The 20,753-nt window shown below is 36.0% G+C and overlaps 1 protein-coding gene across 1 annotated transcript in view; it reads left to right on the forward strand.

Moving 5' to 3' along the window:
* pcsk5.S (proprotein convertase subtilisin/kexin type 5 S homeolog) overlaps nt 1-20,753 on the forward strand; it is a gene marked incomplete at its 5' end in the record, with an annotated part of 230,007 nt that overhangs the window by 62,878 nt on the left and 146,376 nt on the right. The window contains 4 exon segments of the mRNA NM_001092999.1: nt 1,067-1,210; nt 3,298-3,374; nt 18,020-18,108; nt 19,575-19,747. Of these exon segments, the coding sequence (NP_001086468.1) occupies nt 1,067-1,210; nt 3,298-3,374; nt 18,020-18,108; nt 19,575-19,747 (483 nt within the window).

Raw genomic sequence — 20,753 nt, forward strand, 5'->3', positions numbered from 1 at the left:
TGGACGTCCATGTCTTTTTGCGTTGCTGTGTTCACCAGAGCTTTCTTTCTTTCTTTCTCAGGATGTACCAAACTGTAGATTTTGCCACTCCTAATATTGTAACAATTTCTCGGATGGGTTTTTTCTGTTTTTGCAGCTTAACGATGGCTTGTTTCACCTGCATGGAGAGTTCCTTTGACCGCATGTTGTCTGAAAATCAAAATATTCCCCATATAAGCACCCCCCCTCTCAAATCAACTCCAGGACTTTTATCTGCTTCATTGATAATGACATAACAAAGGAATTGCCCACACCTGCCCATGAAATAGCCTTTGAGTCAATTGTCCAATTACCTTTGAGCCCCTGAAATGAAGTGATTGTGTTAAGTTTAGTTCCTCACATTTTTATGCAATCTTTTGTTCAACCCATTGAATTAAAGCTGCAAGTTTGCAGTTCAACTGCATCTGAGTTGTTTCATTTAAAATTCATTGTGGTAATGTACAGAACCAAAAATAGAAAAAAGTTGTCTTTGTCCAAAGATTTATGGGCCTAACTGTATCAGTGCAGCATTGCACATGTCAGATAAAGCACTGCAGCATTTCAAGAAATTAGACCTTACCTGCGATGTGATAGGATCTCAATTGGCTGAATGTGTTTCTCAGCAAAAGTCTGCAGTGTGATGATGTTGCAATAGACAGGGGTTGTTTTTGACCATCAGAAGCTTGTGAAAAGCTTACTTTTAACTAATAAAGCCAGTTACATAGTTAAGTCAAAGTCCATCAAGTTCAACCCCTCCAAATGAAACCCAGCATCCATACACACACCCCTCCATTCCCTCACATAAATTATATATGCCGGGGGGGGGGCTAGGTACTCAGATCACTTCAAATTTGAGCGTCATGTGCAGCACGTGCCAGATAAGACAATTTACACAGTACCCATTAAAAAAAAAATTCAGTGTAGATTTATAAAGTATTAAGATAAGGAAAAGGGCTTTGTTTTTTAGACTGTTTAAAGGATATTGTTATATGGATAACGATTAAGCACACTTTGAGGTAGTATGTTCATATTTCTGTTTTATCTTCAGCACTGCAACGAAAATGTCCATCACTGCCAGTCAGACATGAATATTGTAGGAGCCTGGAAGAGGGGATACACTGGCAAAAATGTTGTAGTTACTATTCTGGATGATGGAATTGAAAGAAACCACCCTGACCTGACCCAGAATTATGTAAGTAGTTTGTTTATTTAACCTTATCATTTTTCTTGTTTTTTTTTTTTTACGGTAGTCAAGAACAAAAGACTATACTGGTTGCACCTTTTTTTTTTTATTAGCCATTTTTGTTAATAAATCTGTAGGTCTTAGGTGCAGCTTCATGGGGCACATTTATTAAAGGTCAAAGTTTTCTGGTCTGGCTTTTTGTTGTAAAAAGATTGAAAAAGTCGAGGAAAAAAAGATGACTTTTTTGGGATTTATTATGCGTCAAAACTGCTACAAATCTGAAGATACTCCAGCTTAAAGGAATTATTTAGTGTAAAAATAAAAACTGGGAAAATAGATCGATCTGGTCACTCCAGGCTTTATGCATTACATTTTTTGAAAACTAACTATATTAGAAACATTTTTTATTTTGCACAGACTATTTACCTAGTTTTTATTTTTAGTCTGAACTGTTCCTTTAAACCTTTTGAAGTCATGCAGAAATCAATGGCAGATGTTCCTTTTACAATTGAAAGATGTTTCTTGCCTTTATGATCTACGAGGGTTTCGGGCATTTTGATGCTGGTTTTTGGGCAACGATCCGAAAAAGTCATGGGGGCTCATTTATCAACACTGAGCAAATTTGCCCATGGGCATTTGCCTATAGCAACCAAGCAGAGATTTAGCTTTTTAAAGCCAGCCGCAAGTAGAACAATGAATGCAGCAATTGGATTGGTTTCCATGGGTTTCTGCCCATGGACAAATTTGCCCAGCGTCGATATTTGACCCCCCGTTTTCAAGCGACAAATTTGCTTACACATCACAAGATTCGATTTGTCGAAACTGTTCCCGCACATGCTTTTTTCGTTCTGAATTTTTAATAAATTTAGGGGATTTGTGTTTGGGAGTTTGGTCTAATTTTTTTTAATAGCAACGAAAAAAAAACAAGTTTTAATAAATACCTCTATATGTCAACAAGGAATTTCACTCCCATTAAATTAATACCAATGCAAAAAAGTTTAAAGTAACATTGTTTATCTTGTGATAGATAGATAGATAGATAGATAGATAGATAGATAGATATAGTATTATTTTAATTCTTATGTGCAATTATTCATGTTGGGTGCCTCAGCTACACATCATGCACCTCAAAGAACAGGATCATCCAGTGTTCAAAAAGTGATTTCTGCTTTTTACTTTCGGTATCCCCAATGGGTGTACTTTCAGAAGAAGGATTACCTTGCCTAACATAATAAGTACATGTTATTCTGAAAGGTAACTTTTGATGAAGCTATAAGCAACTACTGAATCTTTAGATACTGGCTAATATAAAGTCCCTTTTGCTACACCTCTGCTTTTACTCACAACACCAAACAAAAGACTTTAGCAACCTTCTTTAGGAGCCCTCTGTAGAAAATGTTGTGTGGCCAAATATAGTACAACATTGGTACTGCAGCTAATAATTGCTCAATCCATTTTATGGAAGATGATGAGGTTTACAGGTAATTGTGGGAACAACTGTCAACAAGAGGTTCAGAGAAAGTTATTGCAGCTGTTGGCTTTTCTTTCAGCTCACAATGTGTGTTTCAGAAGCACTCAAGCTTAAAGTTGCCCTTTTCAGTATCACAGAGGAAGGAAAACCTGTTATGAAAAAGTTTTGTTTACAAATAGACCCTATGTATACAGATTGGTGATCATCTATATTATTTTTCTTTAAAGTGTTATTAACTCATGTGCATCTATTGTGTATCAAGTGTCAGAAAGGAAATATAGATGGAAGTGAACGTGGTAGTAACTGCAGTTTATGACCTGCCCATAATTTCATTCAACTGATCACCACAGAAACTTATTTTGTTTTTAAGGTATTCTATATTGACAATATTAATCAAGTTATATGGTTATACTAAAAACAAGCAACTTTTCAGTACGTATAATTCCTTTTTGGCCTCTTGTTAAATGATATGGTAGTTTGATATGAGTTTTTGTGTATTCCTGCACTGAAACCTGAATTGACCTAGTTCCATGCACAGTGGAACATCTTTTATCCATTTACAAGTCTATTTACAAGTTTAATGAGCATATGACTAATTTATTCTTTCTCTTTTTTGGGTGAATAGGATGCTCAGGCGAGCACGGACATCAATGGCAATGACTTTGATCCTATGCCTCGATATGATGCAAGCAATGAAAACAAGTAAGCCAAATAATCAGAAAAAATATGTTTTGTTTAGTGTAATATTGCGTAACTACCACAGATTGTAGGGTCATAAAACCATTCCAAGAGTACATGTTTTATCAGTATCCACATGGCAGCACAAGTGTATGAGCTATACTGTTATATTCACCTGCTAAACATTGGTGTGTATGGGTAAAACTGACAAATTCACTTGTGCTATGCATTGAACTGTCTGGGTTATACTGACATGCTCATTTGCGCTACACATCAATTTGTCTGGGTAATAATGGCTAATATATCCACCTTCAACACATCATGCAGCCATGTGTCAGATAAATACTAAGAGATCCACCCAGGTATATGGTTAACATTGACAGATATCTAATGAATGAATGGACATTCATAAAAAATAGATAATAAAAGTCTGTCTGAATAATATGCTACAGCATTTTACATGGCATTAATGTAAATTTGAAAATTAAAATTCATGGCCTCATTTTAGCATTCCCATGATTATTTAACTGTGTACTTTTTTAATGCATATTTAATAATAGTAAGTGGTTTATCTACAGAGATGTCAACCGACCTTATGTCATGAGGATGATAATGATCCACTGTGGACCTTATTTCATGTCACTCTTAAGTGTGAAGAGGAATGTAAAAAAAAGACTTAAGTCATTATCACCCTCTTCACATGGGTTTGATCGATGCCTCTTGATGTAGGTTAGAAAGTATAGAGGTCAAAAATGCCTGAATATATGAAAAGTTTACAAATTATAATTGCCACAGACAGTTATGTACTAGAAGACAGAACATGTGTCTGCCTTAAGACATAAGCCATACATAGAAGTATCCACTTGTTTGGGAAGGTCACCACTCATGACCCATGTATGGCCATATTTATTTCATTGATATTGATATTGATTTTTTTCCTGGCTATTTCTAGATCCATCAACTGAGATCCTGCATAATATATACATGATGCTCAGCTCACAATTCATGTAACTCAATGTCCTGGCCTTTGAGTTATATGTTTTGAACATGAATTCCACATGAGTGTGACTGATCCTTTTAGTCCCCAAATTAAATTTGTTTTTATAATATGTTTAATTTATTATAAAAAGATGAGAGTTCATTATTAACCAAGATACTGAGTGTAGCAGCATTAACCATAGCAATATGGTGAACAAGTTTGGCAATAAGTCATTGGGTTACTACAGGATATATTCATCTTTCCAGCATCAGTTCAGGAAGTGAAAAAAAATCTTATGCTTGCCCTTCAGCTTGAGCCCTGCAAGATATACAGTAATACCTCTGGCAGCTTTGAAGTGTCTGCTGCAAAACATCTGTTTCTATGATGGATGCATTATTATAAGGAAATCAAAATAGTCTGCCTGAGCAAGATCCCCTGCATCACCAGGAAGTTTTCTCTAACCTAGGAAAATGCCTGCATTATCTATTTAGCAAGGAAATTAGGCAAATTAAAAAGACACAACTTTTTGAATTACAGTTAGCTTTGCACAATAGCCAGAAACTGTCGGGTGCTGGAATTTTGTAGTTTATAACACTTGGAAAATCACCAATTACCCATTCTTGCCTAAAATACATTTGAGACAGGCTTATTAAGTTATATATAGTATGAACATATTAATGTATTCCTTGCTACATTAAAGGGGGTAAATTCTGAGACATCAGAAAAACAGCAAACACTCATATGTTTGTCTTGTGTGGAAGAGAACTCAGAACTCACTCAAGTCTCCCAGGACAGAGCTCCATAAGTGGGCAGCAGAACTCTCAGTATCACTTACTCACTCACTCACTTGTTGATTTCAATGGCAAAAACATGGAATTCATTTAGCATTCATTCAGCAGATCCAGGCAAGTGTTGCCAACGTCTGACCCACAAGTGTACCTATGGTCGTTGATATTAAAAAGGAGTGATTCTAATTATAATCAGTATAGATATAAATTGCACAGGTGTAAAATAGAATGCCAAATCTCCCTGTGTGTCATAGACCATAAAAGAAGAAATTCAACCATTGCTATTTGTCACAGTGGCCAAATGTCCTTTATGGACAGCATTTTCCATATGTGCCTGTTAATTCTTGTCCCTTTATATCCAAAAAAACTAAACATGATTTCTACTGTACAACAGGTTATGAGTCTTAGAAAATTTGGTAATATGTGGTCATGAACAAGCGCCAATTTGAACTCATTCTCTTGTGCTTCACAATGTAGAGCAGTTTTATTTTTAATGGAATCATTATACTATTTGTCTAGTATGCTTAATGCACTTCTGATGTGGAGTGACCATGGCAACAAATTAGCATTTTAGAACGATTAATGCATTTTAATGATAAAATAATATCGTGACCGAGTGTTGTTGTGGCATTGGGATGTAATATGCATTTAGTGCCAATGCAGCAAAAAAGACTGTTAATTGTTAATATCCGATGCATAACGTGAATTATGCAAGATGTGAATTTGTAGGCATTTATCTCCCCAAAATAGTTTTCCAACCTGTAGCCGTGGTCTGAAACGTTAGGGACTCCAGCTGGGGAAAATACAACTTTCACTGGCAGTAGAATACACAGCATTCTAACTGAGACACAACGGAAAATGGATTACAGTCGTACACCGGTTAATGGCTTAAAGGCATATCAAAAATGGCAATGTTTTGGGCCTGGCCTATATGGGTCCCATTTCATCCCTTATCAAAGGCCCAAAACATTGCCAATTTTGATATGCCTATGAGTCACTAAAACACTTTCCACTTTGGCATTAACCAGCGTGTGAATGTAATGCATTTTCTGTTTCTATAGCTGTATACAAACCTACTTTATGTGTATAAGTGTAAGATACATACTGGTTTATTTAAAAATAATGAATAGGTGTTAGTAGATCAGTGCAATGCATTTTTCCAACCCACTAGTGACTATACCCTTATTATACATTATGAATAACGCTTGCCTGTACCTGGCTTGATGCAAGAGGTACAGCAAGTCATATGTAAAATACATGCAAATATATAGAGAATGACTGTACTGTGTGCAAAATGAGTTGTGCCTCATTATTTACTATTTAGGAGCACTAATCTCCTCCACCTTTTACTTTGTTGCCAATGCCCATTATAACCATTTAAATGTTATGGTGTGTATTCAGTCCCCCTCCCTATATTCCCTTGGTCCCTCCTTTTCCATACTAGAGTTCAGAGGAAAGGGGCATAACGTTTTAAATAGTCCTCTAAATATACACTTTCATAAACAGGAAACAGTTCCTGTACTTACCCTTAGCACTTGTACCTTATTTTTCAGATTTTATTTCCATTTCCCTATTACTATTGGTTTTCAGTAGTAACATTGTCATGCTTATTCTGAGAATTAAAATCAGATTTTATTATTCAATTTAGAAACGTTTTAAAAAATAGTTATATTTTAAAATAGGATTGCACATGATTCTCCAGTGCTGTAAAGTTTAAAAACCTAGCAGCCATTTACAGAAGAAACAAACTAAGCAAACTCTACTTGTCTTTTAATAAAATACCAAAACAACATTGACAATGTATTGTATTTTATATAAAGACTGTTTTCAATGCCTAGTGTTCCTGAGGATATTTCTTGGCACAATCTACCTGCTAATTAAAATGTGTTGTTACCCATTGAGTGCAGTTTTTGCATGATGATGTGGGACATTTCCCCCAAAAACATCTGGGCTATAAGCATTTAACCTCTCTGTAATTTTTTATGTAATGGTAACCACTGCTAGTAATCTCTTTTACATCTTTTGGCTTAATAACTCAATGGTCTCTTCTGAAACTTCTGGATCTCATTATTTCTGATATTTCCCATCACTTATAGAAGGCAGAGTTTTTGCTGGAATTGACCCCAGCAGAGATTGATTCATGTGGTCCCCCCCCCTTGCTATTTTTTCATGCAGTGACATTCTTTTGAAGTTTATTAATCCAAGGATACTCATGGCATTATTGTTTGATGCCGATTCTTTTCTTGTTTACACCGAGCAGTATTTTCTGATATAATTATTGTAACGCTTGTTCTTCTGAGTGAGATTTAATAACGCATAAACGCTTTGATTTAAATCTCTGCTTTATAACCTATATATGAAGGAATAGTTTTATGAACCAATGACTGATTTAGGGTGGCTCATGCTTTTGCTTTTACCCACATTGTACACTCTAAATATATAATATATATAATATTATATTATAGATTTGTAAGACCCCTTCCTTGCCAGAAACATAACTAGAGGGGGGCGGGCTCTGGCGCGGGACGTGCAGCATCCCCCGATAGTTACGCCACTGTTCCTTGCTAGGTTTGAATAAATCAGAAAACTTTTCTTTATGCTTCCAAAATTTATATAAACTCTAGGGTGATAGATAACTAATAAATATGTAAATATTATGTAAAAAAACCTTTTCCAAGTCATCAAATATTATAAATGTGGGAGACAAAGTCTCCCATTGCCTCATTCGCTGGGCAAAATGGCAAAGATGAAACATAAAAATGTATATAAATTAGGAATCCCTTCTATTACCACTTCATCATTACTTCACTCACTTAATGACATTGGTCCTGTGGCTTTTGGGTTTAGTAATAGTATAGTAATAGACCTAATTAATATAAAATCATAGAAAATGAGGTTGATATGTGCTAATCAAGCTCCACTTATTTGTACAAGGGAAAACTGCTAGTTGATTCTAAGAGGAGCCCCTAAAATCCATAAGTGAATGGTTCTTTGTTCACCACATATTTACTCCTGTGTGTTCCATGGTCTCCATTAGAAGCATAGGATCAACATATGCAATTGATTTAATACCTAAAATTACTGATACTATTAGAATAAAACCCTGCTGTAAACATGGTATATTTTCCATGAAATCAAATGTGAGTTTTATCCATAGCAACAAAAATCTTACTCTAGTTACCTTTGTTCCCCTGCCCAAAAGGTAGTGGCTGGGAAAGAATATGAAGGTTGTATAGGAAGAGACAGACCATGGCTGTGAGAAATATTTTGTTATTTATTATAATTTTATAGTGCGTTGTCCTTGTGTTAATTTGATATGTGCAGTACTAGATTCAAGCTGTGTCTCACAGTGCACGTGGCTGATTTATATGCAGCAGACTGAGGTTCCTACTTCAAATCCAAACTGCACAATGTTATAAGGAATTGGGTTATTTACTTAAAAGGCTTTAAATACAAACATTAAAACTGCTATCAGACACAAAGCATTTCCAATTAAACTGGGGACAGTCTATAAAAACTGGTGGATTTTATTGCAATGCATAACATATGCATGTTAAAGGAAAATTATAACCTCAAAATGAATACTCAAGTAACAGTTTATATCAAATTAAGTGGCATATTAAAGAATCTTACAAAATTGGTATATATATATATTTAAGTAAACATTGAACCTTTTTTTTATCTCTTGCCTTGAACCACCATTTTGTGATGGTCCCTGTGCTGCCTCAGAGATCACCTGACCAGAAATACTACAACTCTAACTGTAACAGGAAGAAGTGTGGAAGCAAAAGACAGAACTCCGTCTGTTAATTGGCTCATGTGACCTAACATGTGATTGTTTGGTTTATTTGTGTACACTGTGAATCCTAAGATCACAGGGGGTGGCTCTAATTTTTTTTGATTACCCAATGGCACATACTATTAAAATAGTATATTATTATGAAAATGGTTTATGTACATGAAGTAGGGTTTTACATAGCTGCTTTACGCATATATATATATATATATATTTTTTTAAACTTGCATTTTTCAGGGGTTTAGTTTTCCTTTAACCCTAATGATTGATGTGCTTCAAATTTGTTTCCAAATTTATTAGATGCAAATGGAATACTATGCTCTGTTCAAAAATGTCATTGGATATGAAAAACACACCTGTTGGCTTTAATGCCAGCTAACTAAATCTATAACAAATGCTACTTTGGGTGCTCCATTGACTAGTGTCTCTTTTTAAACTATTGTTTTAAGAATCACAATAGTTAGCATTATTTCCAACAGCAATGTTTTCTGGCAAATATTATACATAGATTTATAACAATGTCTGTAAGCACATAACAGAAATGAAACTGAGATCCCTTACAGCAATTCCACAGTTATGCAGTCAGTAATGGGGCAAGTTATTAGTTAGAAGGTATTAGTTCCTGAGGGTATTTTATGGCCCAACTTAACTTATTGTGCAATAAAAAGCTGACCTTTTCTTGGTGACACTTTATAGGCTTGGTTTGCAGCACACGAAAAGAAAGTAAAAATTCAGAAACTTCAGACCAACAGATGGACTAGTTGGAAAAGTGCAGTATGGAGAGATCCAAACTGAACAATTCTTACATACATTTTATGGTTAGCAATAAAATGAATATATTAGTTAATAATATTATTATTCAGAAGTACCAGTAAGTATTCTTTTTAGTAATCTGTCTCTGAAGAGCTCCAGTTATGAGCAAATAGCGGAAAAACAAGAAAAGAGAAAAGTATAGAAATGTATAAACACATGCAAACTCATATTTGTGATAATGGGACAAAATGCATTTACCAATTAGCCTGATTAATTGCTATAGATACATACGCTATATGTACCCCATACATGGTAATATGAAGGAAATGTAAGGTTTGTGTGACATAATTATGAATATGGCCAAAATTATGTAAAACCCTATAAATCAGCTCTACTGCTTTCAATAGCATTAACTAACACTAACACATTTGTATATTTCAAATATATCCCTTTAATGGTAATGTGCATGAAGTTATTGGCAAAAAATGGCAAAAATGTGATGTTTTAATCAGTCATTTTTTAATAATATGCTGGTAGATATAGCTTTCAAACAGGTCACATAAAATCTAAAATCCTGTTGGATCACTGGATTTTTTGTCAAAAATCATCTAAAAGCGAGGAATGATATATGCACATTACCTGTTTTACAAGTAAATTAGTGTGCAGGTGTGTGTATTTTCAAACACAGGGGTTTTTAATTACAAAGTTATGATCAAAAAATTGAGAAGCCACCATACCTCATGAAGGTAAACCCATATGGTGGTCCTAACTGTTTACCTCTGGTCATGCTTTTCATAGGCTGGCACCTCCCTGCATGGTTGCATTGCTTGAGGAAAGGTGTCTCCTGTCGTGGACATCGATTACAGGCTTGATTCTCCCGTGCCATTAGCTTTTATAAGGAGAGAGAGATTGCTAAGGCTAAGGGCTTTAAAACACGAGCAGATTCGGATCAATTTCCAAAGTTGCCTCACAAGGAAATTTCGGGCAACTTTAGAAATCAAAGCACCGCGAGTGCATTGTCGCAGGCGATTTTTCATTTTGGCAGGGGGAAGTCAGTTTGGGGAGATTGTGCCTATGAGTAAGTACCAGTTGGTATGAAACACGTAAGGCGGAACATCAATGGGTCTGTATGCCTACTCTTTTAAATTTTGTACCTAATAAAAGTATTGATTTTTAACTTTGAATAGAACTCTTCGGAGTATATTTTTGAAACTGGATATTTGGGCCCTTGTGGACTGGGGGCTATATTCCAAAAGAGACTTTGGCCCTTGCGACTGGCTCTGTAGATTGCAGCTTTTTGAGCATTATTACTATTGGGGAGATTGTTGCCCCGAAGAAGGGGCGATTAGTCACCACTACCACCATGCGACTAAATCTCCTCGAATCTGCCTGTGTGCTAAAGCCCTAAAGCATTGGGTTCACAGGCTTAATCTACCCCTGTTTGTGGCTTTTAAAGGAGAGAGAACCAGAATAACAAACATTTTTAAAGACATACAACCACTATAAAGTGGTTGATGGGGGGGTGCTACAACCACATGGAAGTTTGACTACTATTCCTGCAGAATAGCTTTGCTTGGGGGGCGGCACTCTAAGGCTAAATAAAATATACAAGTACAATGGAAGTGTAACTGATCTGCCCAAATTAGCCACAACCATTTAAAAGAAAGGGGATTCATCAATGCACATTATCTGGTGCCCTGTTTTCAAAGTACCTGTTTATTGGCAAGCCACTGTACTAAAAACTTAAACTTAAAACTTTTTAACTAAAAAGAACCCTGTTTTGTAATATGAAATGTTTTTTTTATTGGCAGTGTAGCATATAGCATATTTCATGTTATTTTTGTTTTGTATTTACTGCTATATTTCTGGTTGCTATCACTATCAACAATTGTTCAGCAGTAGAGCTCACTGATTTTTTTTTTTATGCCCATGACCCCAGGGAGGTCTTGAATCTCTTTTTCTAGAAACACTGTAACAGTGATAGTCATTGTAACTAGGAGCAGCCAGAGATTTAATACAATGTAAGAGAACTGCAACAAAACAGAATTGAGACTAATTGGAGTTGTGCTTTATTTACTGTTCTCTGTTAAGTACTTCATGTTTGTTCGAAGGTGAACATCCTTGATTCTGTTTTTTTCTAAAAACATGAATAACCTACTGCAATCTTGTTTTTGTTTTTACATTCTATTTACCAATATTTTGTTAAACAACTGGGATCACTCATTAGCATTACATCATTTTGTCACCAGGCTTATTTAGTGTTACTTCATGGTGTTGTTAAGTGGCCACAGGGGAAAATAAGTATTGAACGTGTCAACATTTTTCTCAGTAAATATATTTCTAATGGGGCTATTGACATGAAATTTACATCAGATGTCAGTAACAACCCAAGTAATCAACACATACAAAGAACATAAAACAATTAAATCCATAAATTAAGTTAAGCCAAGAAACTTGCTGAAATATGTTTGAAAGCAATCCTGTGCAAATGAATATCCGATGGTTTAGTCCTAATCGATGACCTATAAAAAGGTTTCTCATTACCAAGGTATCAAACAAAAAGCATCTCATGATGGGTAAAAGAAAAAAGCTCTCTTGAGGCCTTCGCAACCTTATTGTTGCAGAAATATATTTACTGAGAAAAACATTGACGTGTTCAGTACTTATTTTCCCTGCTGTGTATGGTCATGCTGTGTACATGGCCACCTGAATGCTATGCATCTCAGTGTAAAATTCAGTGTATATTTTGAGTGGTCACAGCAGTAATTTTCTTGCTGCCTACACTTTTCCTGTTGACTTGAATGGGGTTTGACATGTCTGTGTGATGTCAAATTATAACATTATAGCATTAATGTCACTGAGCAGCAAATAAATACCTTGACGCCTTCTTTAAAAATGTGCACTTATCCACTGAGGAAGGGAGCGTGAGGCTCTTGAAACGTTTGGCTGTTTTCCGCACAATAAAAAGTTTGGAGGTACGTAGGTACACCACTTGCGATTACCATCCCGTCTTCAACTTATTTTTCACTACTATATGGTAAATCAAGCTGGGTCACTTGATCAGAAGCAACGCTGGGCTGCAAATTGACAAGCTGTGTAAAGTATCGTGAGTTTATTTGAATTCTCTCATTTTTCTTTAAAAATGTAGCCCACAAAAGGGTCATTGTTAATGTGAGGGTCTGATGAGACTCGCCTGTAAACAGAGCCAATTGTGATTTGCCTCATTTAATACCTGCAGGGCAGGGTGCAAAAGGAGGCCCAAAGTGACATAATTCAGACGTGTGAGTTAGGGCTCTCACACACAGGCGTTTTTGCCTGCGCTCCCCTGAGTTTCTGTTCAGCTGCAGGGGAGCGCAGGAGTAGACGCAGTCAATTATTGTCAAGGGGATTGTACTCACACAGACGCATGAATGTGCTAAACACAGGTGAAATGCAACATGCTGCGTTCCACCTGCGTTTGCTGATTACATGCCTCTTTGTGACATAATTGAGTGTGACCAAGTCAGAAGTGGTGCCTCACTTACACTATATCGCCTTTTGAAGCTTCGGGTGCACAGCTGTGTTCCTCTCTGCCAAAGAATATATTCACAATAAATCCATCAGCACTCCGATATGTGATTCAATTGTTTATTCGTGCCACTAGCAAAGCAACGTTTCGGGCTATTCCATCTCTTGATCAAGCTTGATAAAGGGCTGGAATAGCCAGAAACGTCGCTTTGCTAGTGGCACGAATAAACAATTGAATTACATATCGGAGTGCTGCTTTATTGTCATATTGTGCATAATTGAGTGTGTCTACTCCTGCGCTCTGAACGGAAGAAAGAGCAACGCAGGGGAGCACAGGCAAAAGGCCGTGTGTAAGAGCCCTTAGAAGGCTCTTTAACTCTCATCAGGGCATAATTGTTATCACGGTGGTGATTTTGCACTTGCATATGGGCATTATTCAATTACCATTATTATCTGTTATTGTTTTGGAGATGCCATTAGAAAGATTGTCTGGTTGTAATGCAAATGAGAATAGACAAATTATGCTTTAAGCAGTCTTACACATTGATTTTCTATAAGGTGTTTGTATCACACACCACTCAGCAGCAGTGAACACTGACACCTATTCATGTACTCCAATGTAAATAGCATGTGAGGATTTACAAACAATTTTTTTTTAAACATAAACCTGTTAAGTCTGAAATGATTGGTAACTTCTTCTTAAAAAGTAACCCTAGTTAGTTACCACTCAATAAAATGTACCAGTCATTGATAAATAAAATCCTTTGGATTAATTAGGGTTCTATTCTGCCTTTAAGTAGCACAAATCTATAAAAATAATACAGTCATGTTATTCAGTCTTTTCCTTTTAAGTAGTATTTTTCAGGTCGCTTTTTTACTACATGATGCTAGAGATCACAAATTACATTTCTGCACAGCAGAGCTTTCCCCAGGAGTCTTAATATTTGCTTATTGTTCGGGAGTCTTAAGATATAAATGTTTTCATAATAGTTATTACCGATAAGTGGTCTCTGGGGCATATCTACAGAAAGCTAATTGTTTGGCTTCTTTGAAGCAGCTATTCAAACTGGTACCTGAAAAACATATAACATTGGATATGCTCAGATCAGCCAATTAGAGCTGGAGCATTTATTTTTTACTCTCCTTGATCCCAAGGGTAGGCTTCTTTTTATTTTTATTGTTTCTTAGTTGTGAAAACATTAGAACTAAAATGTTTAATTTCAATCATACCATTAACAGTAATTTAACAACTATAATTATTGCAAATTGGCTGGTAAGTGCTGGAAAACAAGAAAAAGAACCAGGAATATCAGCATAGGAGAGAGTTCTGGAACAGGGTCAGACTGGAATTAGGAAATTAGGAACGCAGACCGGGTGTCCAGTAGGTATGAAGAACTATGAACTGTCAGGGAGGGAAGCTAGTTCAAGGTTTAAATAAGGGCCCTCTGCTGGGAGCAAATTGGGAATAGGCTGCACCTGCCAGTTAAGGCAGACCAGCTGAAAATAACTAACAGCGCCAGGGCTAACCATGGGGAGCTCAGAACAGGGTAAGCCTATACCTCTAATCTGCCTGAATAGTGAATAGGTAAGGCAACAAGCTGCAATACATAAGGTCCCTGGTTCAAACCCAGCAGAGGGATGATTCCTTAGAATAAGGTTGTCAATACACATGAACCAGAGAGCTTTCTGCAATTGGTGGATATTAATCCATAAATGCATAATACAATTCAATTAATGTTTTGTTGATCTTTTTTTATTGTGTGCGATCACTTCTAACAGCAAGCCTAGTAGTCTGTGGTCCTTCCCAAATTTTGCAATCCCCAGGTAGAAGCTGGTCCATCAGCTGAGCTAAATAATGCAACATTTTGTGTAACCAAGGCTTCCTGCAGGCTTTCAGGCTACTTCATCTTGCTGACAGTAACACAAGAACAAATGTGCAAACTTTTAGCTCTGTGTCTCTTTAGATGTAATTTAAAAGGCCTGGGAACTTATTTCTCTCCATTATAAAGAGTTTTTCAGGAAAAGGCACATTGTTTTTGAAACATGTGGTTTAACCACCTTTTACTATATTTATATTATAACTGGAATTTTTTTCCTGTAGATTGATGGGAAGTAAAATGATAGTTTGAAACCGATTATCAAAAAAGTTCTGAATTATGAGAAGGCCATCTCCCATAGACTCAATTTGAAGCAAATAATTCACATTTTTAAAAATGATTTCCTTTTTTCTCTGTAGTAATAAAATAGTATTTTTTACTTGATCCCAACTAAGATATAATTAGATACAGTAAGTTATATAAAAAAAATCCTAATGGGTTTAATTAATGTTTAAGTGTTTTTTTTAAGCAGGCTAATTTGGAGAGCCAAGTTACAGAAATACCCCTTATCAAGAAAACCCCAGGTGCCGAGCAGTCGAAAAAACAGATCCCATACCTGTATATATATATATATTTAAATTCACAAACTGGTTTAAACATTTACATGCACACTCCAATAAGAGATGCCATAAATTTGATATCTATGACATAATTTGGGGACATTAAAATAGTGGAAACGTTACAACTTTGGTTGGTTTGTATTACAGTATTTTGCCATATCCCAGTGGTATATTTGTCTTATGTAAAATACGTAAGGAGTCAGTTGGAGAGTTTCTTTTACATTTGTTAGGGTTCCTTACCTATTTTTCAGCAGTAAAACTGAACTTAAAATTATGTGACCAAACCTCATCTTTTACAGTTAATGCTAACTTAAAATGTTACCTAAAATCAAACTGCAAAGCTTCTAGATAGATTCTTCTCTGTTTGTGTTAAGTGTCTTGCATGCATCTCATAGGCTATCTCATCAGATCAGAAACAGGGATTTGAAAGGTTGCCATTGATACGAGCCATAAACTGGAGACTTTCCAAATATCTTTGCAGACCTGTGACATTTTAGAACAAGAATACGCACAAAATTTCGTGGCTCCTGCAGAGTTAAAAACTGCTAGAAGTCTTCAGTGGCCTAGAGAAGTCAATTATACTCACATTATCTTTTATAGCTGGTGGCTTTACATTAATGGGCCTTAGTCCCAAATACTGTACCTTAAGGTCGAAGCAACAGAGAAATTTCTGAAGCGATGAGTGAAAGTGTGATTATTCCAGCTTGAAGCACCTATCCTCTCGCCTTCTTCGCAGAGTATGTTGTCTCCTCTGTGTGAGCATTTATTTTATAAGTAGCTCTTAGAGAAGTTTGACTTTAGTATGAGATTTGTTTTTGTAAGCAAATCTTAGAACCATGAAGGCAAGATATAAATACAGAACTGAAGGCAAAGCAAGGGAATCATTGAGTTATTATTATAAATTACTTATTCGTTATTTGTCATTTCAATGATGGTATAGAAAAGCAAATCCAAACTGTGTAAATAACATCTGACCTGAACATAAGAGAGTGATGGTGACAACTAGGCCCTGATTTTATATCTATTTAGATTAAAGATATGAATTATTTTTATATTATACCTATACATTTTAAATTGAAGCTGTTTTTTGTTTTTTAATAAATAAAACGTATTTTAAGAGACAAACATATTCCTCATTTAATCTCTCCAATGTGTGTGTGTTTTTTTTTTGTGCACAAATGTTTCCCCTCCCTTATTAAGTTTTGTCTTAAGTTCTCCCCCCCCATATTTTGAACTAGAGGAATTGTGATCCAATGACTGTAACTCTCTGTTTGACGGATGCAAATTCTCTACTCCAAGAGATTAGTTTTTCTATTTTAAGCCTTTGTTAAAATTCTATTACTGGATTTCTGGTGCTGATAGTGGTGGTGATTCCAGGGGGTGGGGGTTATGGTTTAACGAATTACTAATTGGAAGTTCACCTGCTAGCAAGAAGAAACCTAAGACCATTAACAATAACAGTTTCTAGTATTGTATAAGTAAGGATATTTTTATACCATGGATCTGTAATTTATGGAGTAAAAGCATTTATTCATCACATCTTTTTTCTGTTACCTTAAAGCTATAGATGCTAACAGGATTCCTTGCAATTAAGTATCCAAACACATCATAGATTACCACTGATGAATTACTATTCACAAATGGCATTCCTGACATTATATTGAAAAAGTCCTTCACAAATGCAAAAAAGTATATATAGCATTTATGCCAGCCTATAATCTCCACTGTATTCTGTTGTGTATTATTCAGATCTATAAATATTCAATCTGTTCATAGGACATGAGAAACTTGAACAAAAAATCTCCCATGAGTCATTGCTTTGCATCAACACATAATTAATCCATTCCCAATGTCACTGCTCTGCCCTCAGTGTTAACAGACCACCTCTATGATCCTCGGACTGCTCCACTCACCTAGTTTTTACCAAGATCCAAGGTGAAAGCCCTGTGTCCATGCCTTAATTTTAAATGTTCATTGAACGAAAACAAACAATACTCTGTCAATACATTATGTCAAGAAGATATGTACAGCATGTTCCATTGTGGTTGTAATGGGGGGCCATCTGTGGCTAGTGGACACCCGTTACTATAAAATGTATTAGGTAGGCCTTTTCTGTAGAAAGTAGACCTCTTCACAAGGCTGCAACAAACCAAGGCAGACTTTATTAGCAGCTTCTTGCAGGGAGGCAGATTTACAGACCGAGGCACTGATTGCCATCAGAGGATTTCAATTACACAGTGCACAGTACTTCTACAAACTCTCTCTCTCACCCACTCACACCATTTCTTTCCACAAGCCTCTGTCATGTAGGATGCACATAAACACTAAGTAAATGTCTTTCATCGTTTTGCTGTTTGTGTTGTTAAACTTTCATCTGTAATTTATTTGTGTGACCTTCTTTTACATCAGGCATGGGACTCGATGTGCTGGAGAAGTGGCAGCTACTGCAAACAACTCACACTGTACTGTAGGAATCGCTTTTAATGCCAGAATAGGAGGTATGTTATAACTGTGACTTGACAATCTAATATCCATTTTAATTGAATACAAATGCTTAATTTTTTTTGGAAGTGTACATCATGGTACTGGGTATGTAAAATTGTAACCATTTTACCCATTGAAAATGTTTACAGAACATACCTAAACACCTGTTAAGCCTGACAGTTCCTGTTCTTCATACCAAGGTCAAATCAAACGCAAAGCATATAAATCTAAATCTGAACAGTTATATTTTAAGCTAATGCTTATTTTAAAGAAAAAAACTGTAGAAGTTTTCCATGTCTAGGTAGAACCTTATGAAAATATTTTTCAGGTTGACAAATAGGCTCTGTGATTTCCTGCCAGTAATATTTAGAGAAGATAAAGGATCAGTAATGTTTATTTGTCTTGTATCTGTTGATCTAGAACAGTGATCCCCAACCAGTGGCTCGTGAGCAACAGGTTGCTAACCAACCCCTTGGATGTTGCTTCCAGTGGCCTCAAAGCAGGCGCTTATTTTTGAATTCCAGGCTTGGAGGCACGTTTTGGTTGTATAAAAGCCAGATGTACTGCCAAACAGAGCCTCCTGTAGGGTGCCAGTGCAAATAGGGACAATCACAAACCTTATTTGGCATCTCCAGGAAATTTCTTTCATGCTCGTGTTGCTCCCCAACTCTTTACATTTGAATGTGGCTCACAGGTAAAAAAAACCTGATCTAGAACTTCCAAATAAGTCATTCCTTGGTAACAGTACATTATATTTTATTTTAGTTTTTTGTTACCAGAGACCAGGATAGTGCTACCATAGAGTAGAGTAGGGATTTTCCAGCATTAGTATGGCATGCAAAATACACACCCCTGTAAATATGCCTAGTAGCATTTTGCAATGCATTACATATGTAATCATGATGCATGGTGTTACATCACACATAAGGATGTCAGTGGAAAAAATATATACATCTTTCACTGTTGAGAAAAAAGGTACACTTCTTCAACATTCGAGATGGTGTACTGCTGTTATTTCTAATGTTTTATTGAAAGAGAGCTCTTTATGCTTAAGCAACTGTCTGGTAAAGCATTTTCACTGTGTAGTTCTCACAATTTACCAAACTACAACTCACTGCATGTTTTTACCAGCCACAAGCAATACTGTTAATGCTCAGCATTGTAATATATGAAGAGGCAGAGGAATACACAGTGCATTTTAATAACAGGCTATGTAAAACATTTGCAGCCTGCAGCTAGTCTCCCATGGGCAGTTCTTATGCCAGGAACTGAGCTATTTAACCCAAAGCTCTTACCCTTGCGTCCTGTAGCGTAGCATATTAGATTAAATTACCTTGCTTTAAGATGAATGTTAGTATTTTCCTTTCTGATATTTGACCTGTGAGCATGCTCCAGCTGTACCCTATTATACTGAATGGTTTTAAATAACACATTATATGATATTCCTGATGTTTTACATGGTAATGATTGATGGTTGTAGGAGTGCGCATGCTGGACGGAGATGTAACTGACATGGTGGAAGCAAAATCTCTCAGCTTGAACCCACACCATGTCCACATCTATAGTGCAAGCTGGGGCCCAGATGATGATGGTAAAACTGTAGATGGACCTGCGTCATTGGCCCGGGAAGCTTTTGAAAACGGCATCAGAACAGTGAGTGTGTGCTAAACATGATTTTAAAAACACACGGGTTATTACATTCTTTAAATACATATTTTGTCAACACCGCATAATAGTCCTTTAATTTGTGTCATCTTTATTGCACCACCATTATCAACCATGTTTTTTGCCTCCCTGAAAACATCAAGGGGGCAGTAAACTGTTTTATGTGATACCCACAAATAACAAGTCGGGTCTTGTCAATTGTAGCTTTTAAAGGGGTTTTTCAAAATTTAATAACATTTTAGTATGATTTAGAGAGTGGTATTTTGAGACAATTTGCAGTTGGTTTTCATTTATTATTATTTTAGCTTTTTATTCAGCAGCTTTCAGTATTTTGGTCACTAGGGTTCAAATTACCCTAATAATAACCATGCATGATTTGAATATGAGACTGTAATATGAATAGGAGAGGGCCTGAATAGAAAGATAAGTAAGAAAAAGTAGCAATAACACTACATTTAGAGCCTTATACAGCATTTGTTTTTAGATGGCGTCAGTGACCCCCATTTAAATCTGGAAAGAGTCAAAAGAAGTCAAATGATTTAAAAGTAGAAAAATTAAATAAGGACGACCAATTGAAAATGGAAGTACATTTGGAGTCCTACTGGGCTCAATGTACATTAAACAAACATGTTTCAGACATGCGTTACTTGAATACATTGAAACCCTTTAAATTATGTCTGTTATGAATTTCTACACAAACTCCATCCTGCCTTTGCCTTGACTTTTCTGTAGGTGGACTGCAATAACAATAGTGGGGTCTAGAAATAATGCATATTTGGAGGAAAGCTGTTTGTGAACAAAAACAGATGTATTTCAATGCAGATTAGTAAGCATGACATTACCACTAAAATGTGCTTACTTAGCCAGCTTCTAAAGCACCATTGTTGGAAATAGAGTAGATGGAATATGTATGCTGAAAAATCGTCTGCTCAAATTCAGAAAGATAAACTGAAATAAAAAAGAAATAAAACACAAAAGTCTTTGCGAACATTTT

Source organism: Xenopus laevis, chromosome 1S (assembly GCF_017654675.1).
Source record: "Xenopus laevis strain J_2021 chromosome 1S, Xenopus_laevis_v10.1, whole genome shotgun sequence".
Lineage (NCBI taxonomy): Eukaryota > Metazoa > Chordata > Amphibia > Anura > Pipidae > Xenopus > Xenopus laevis.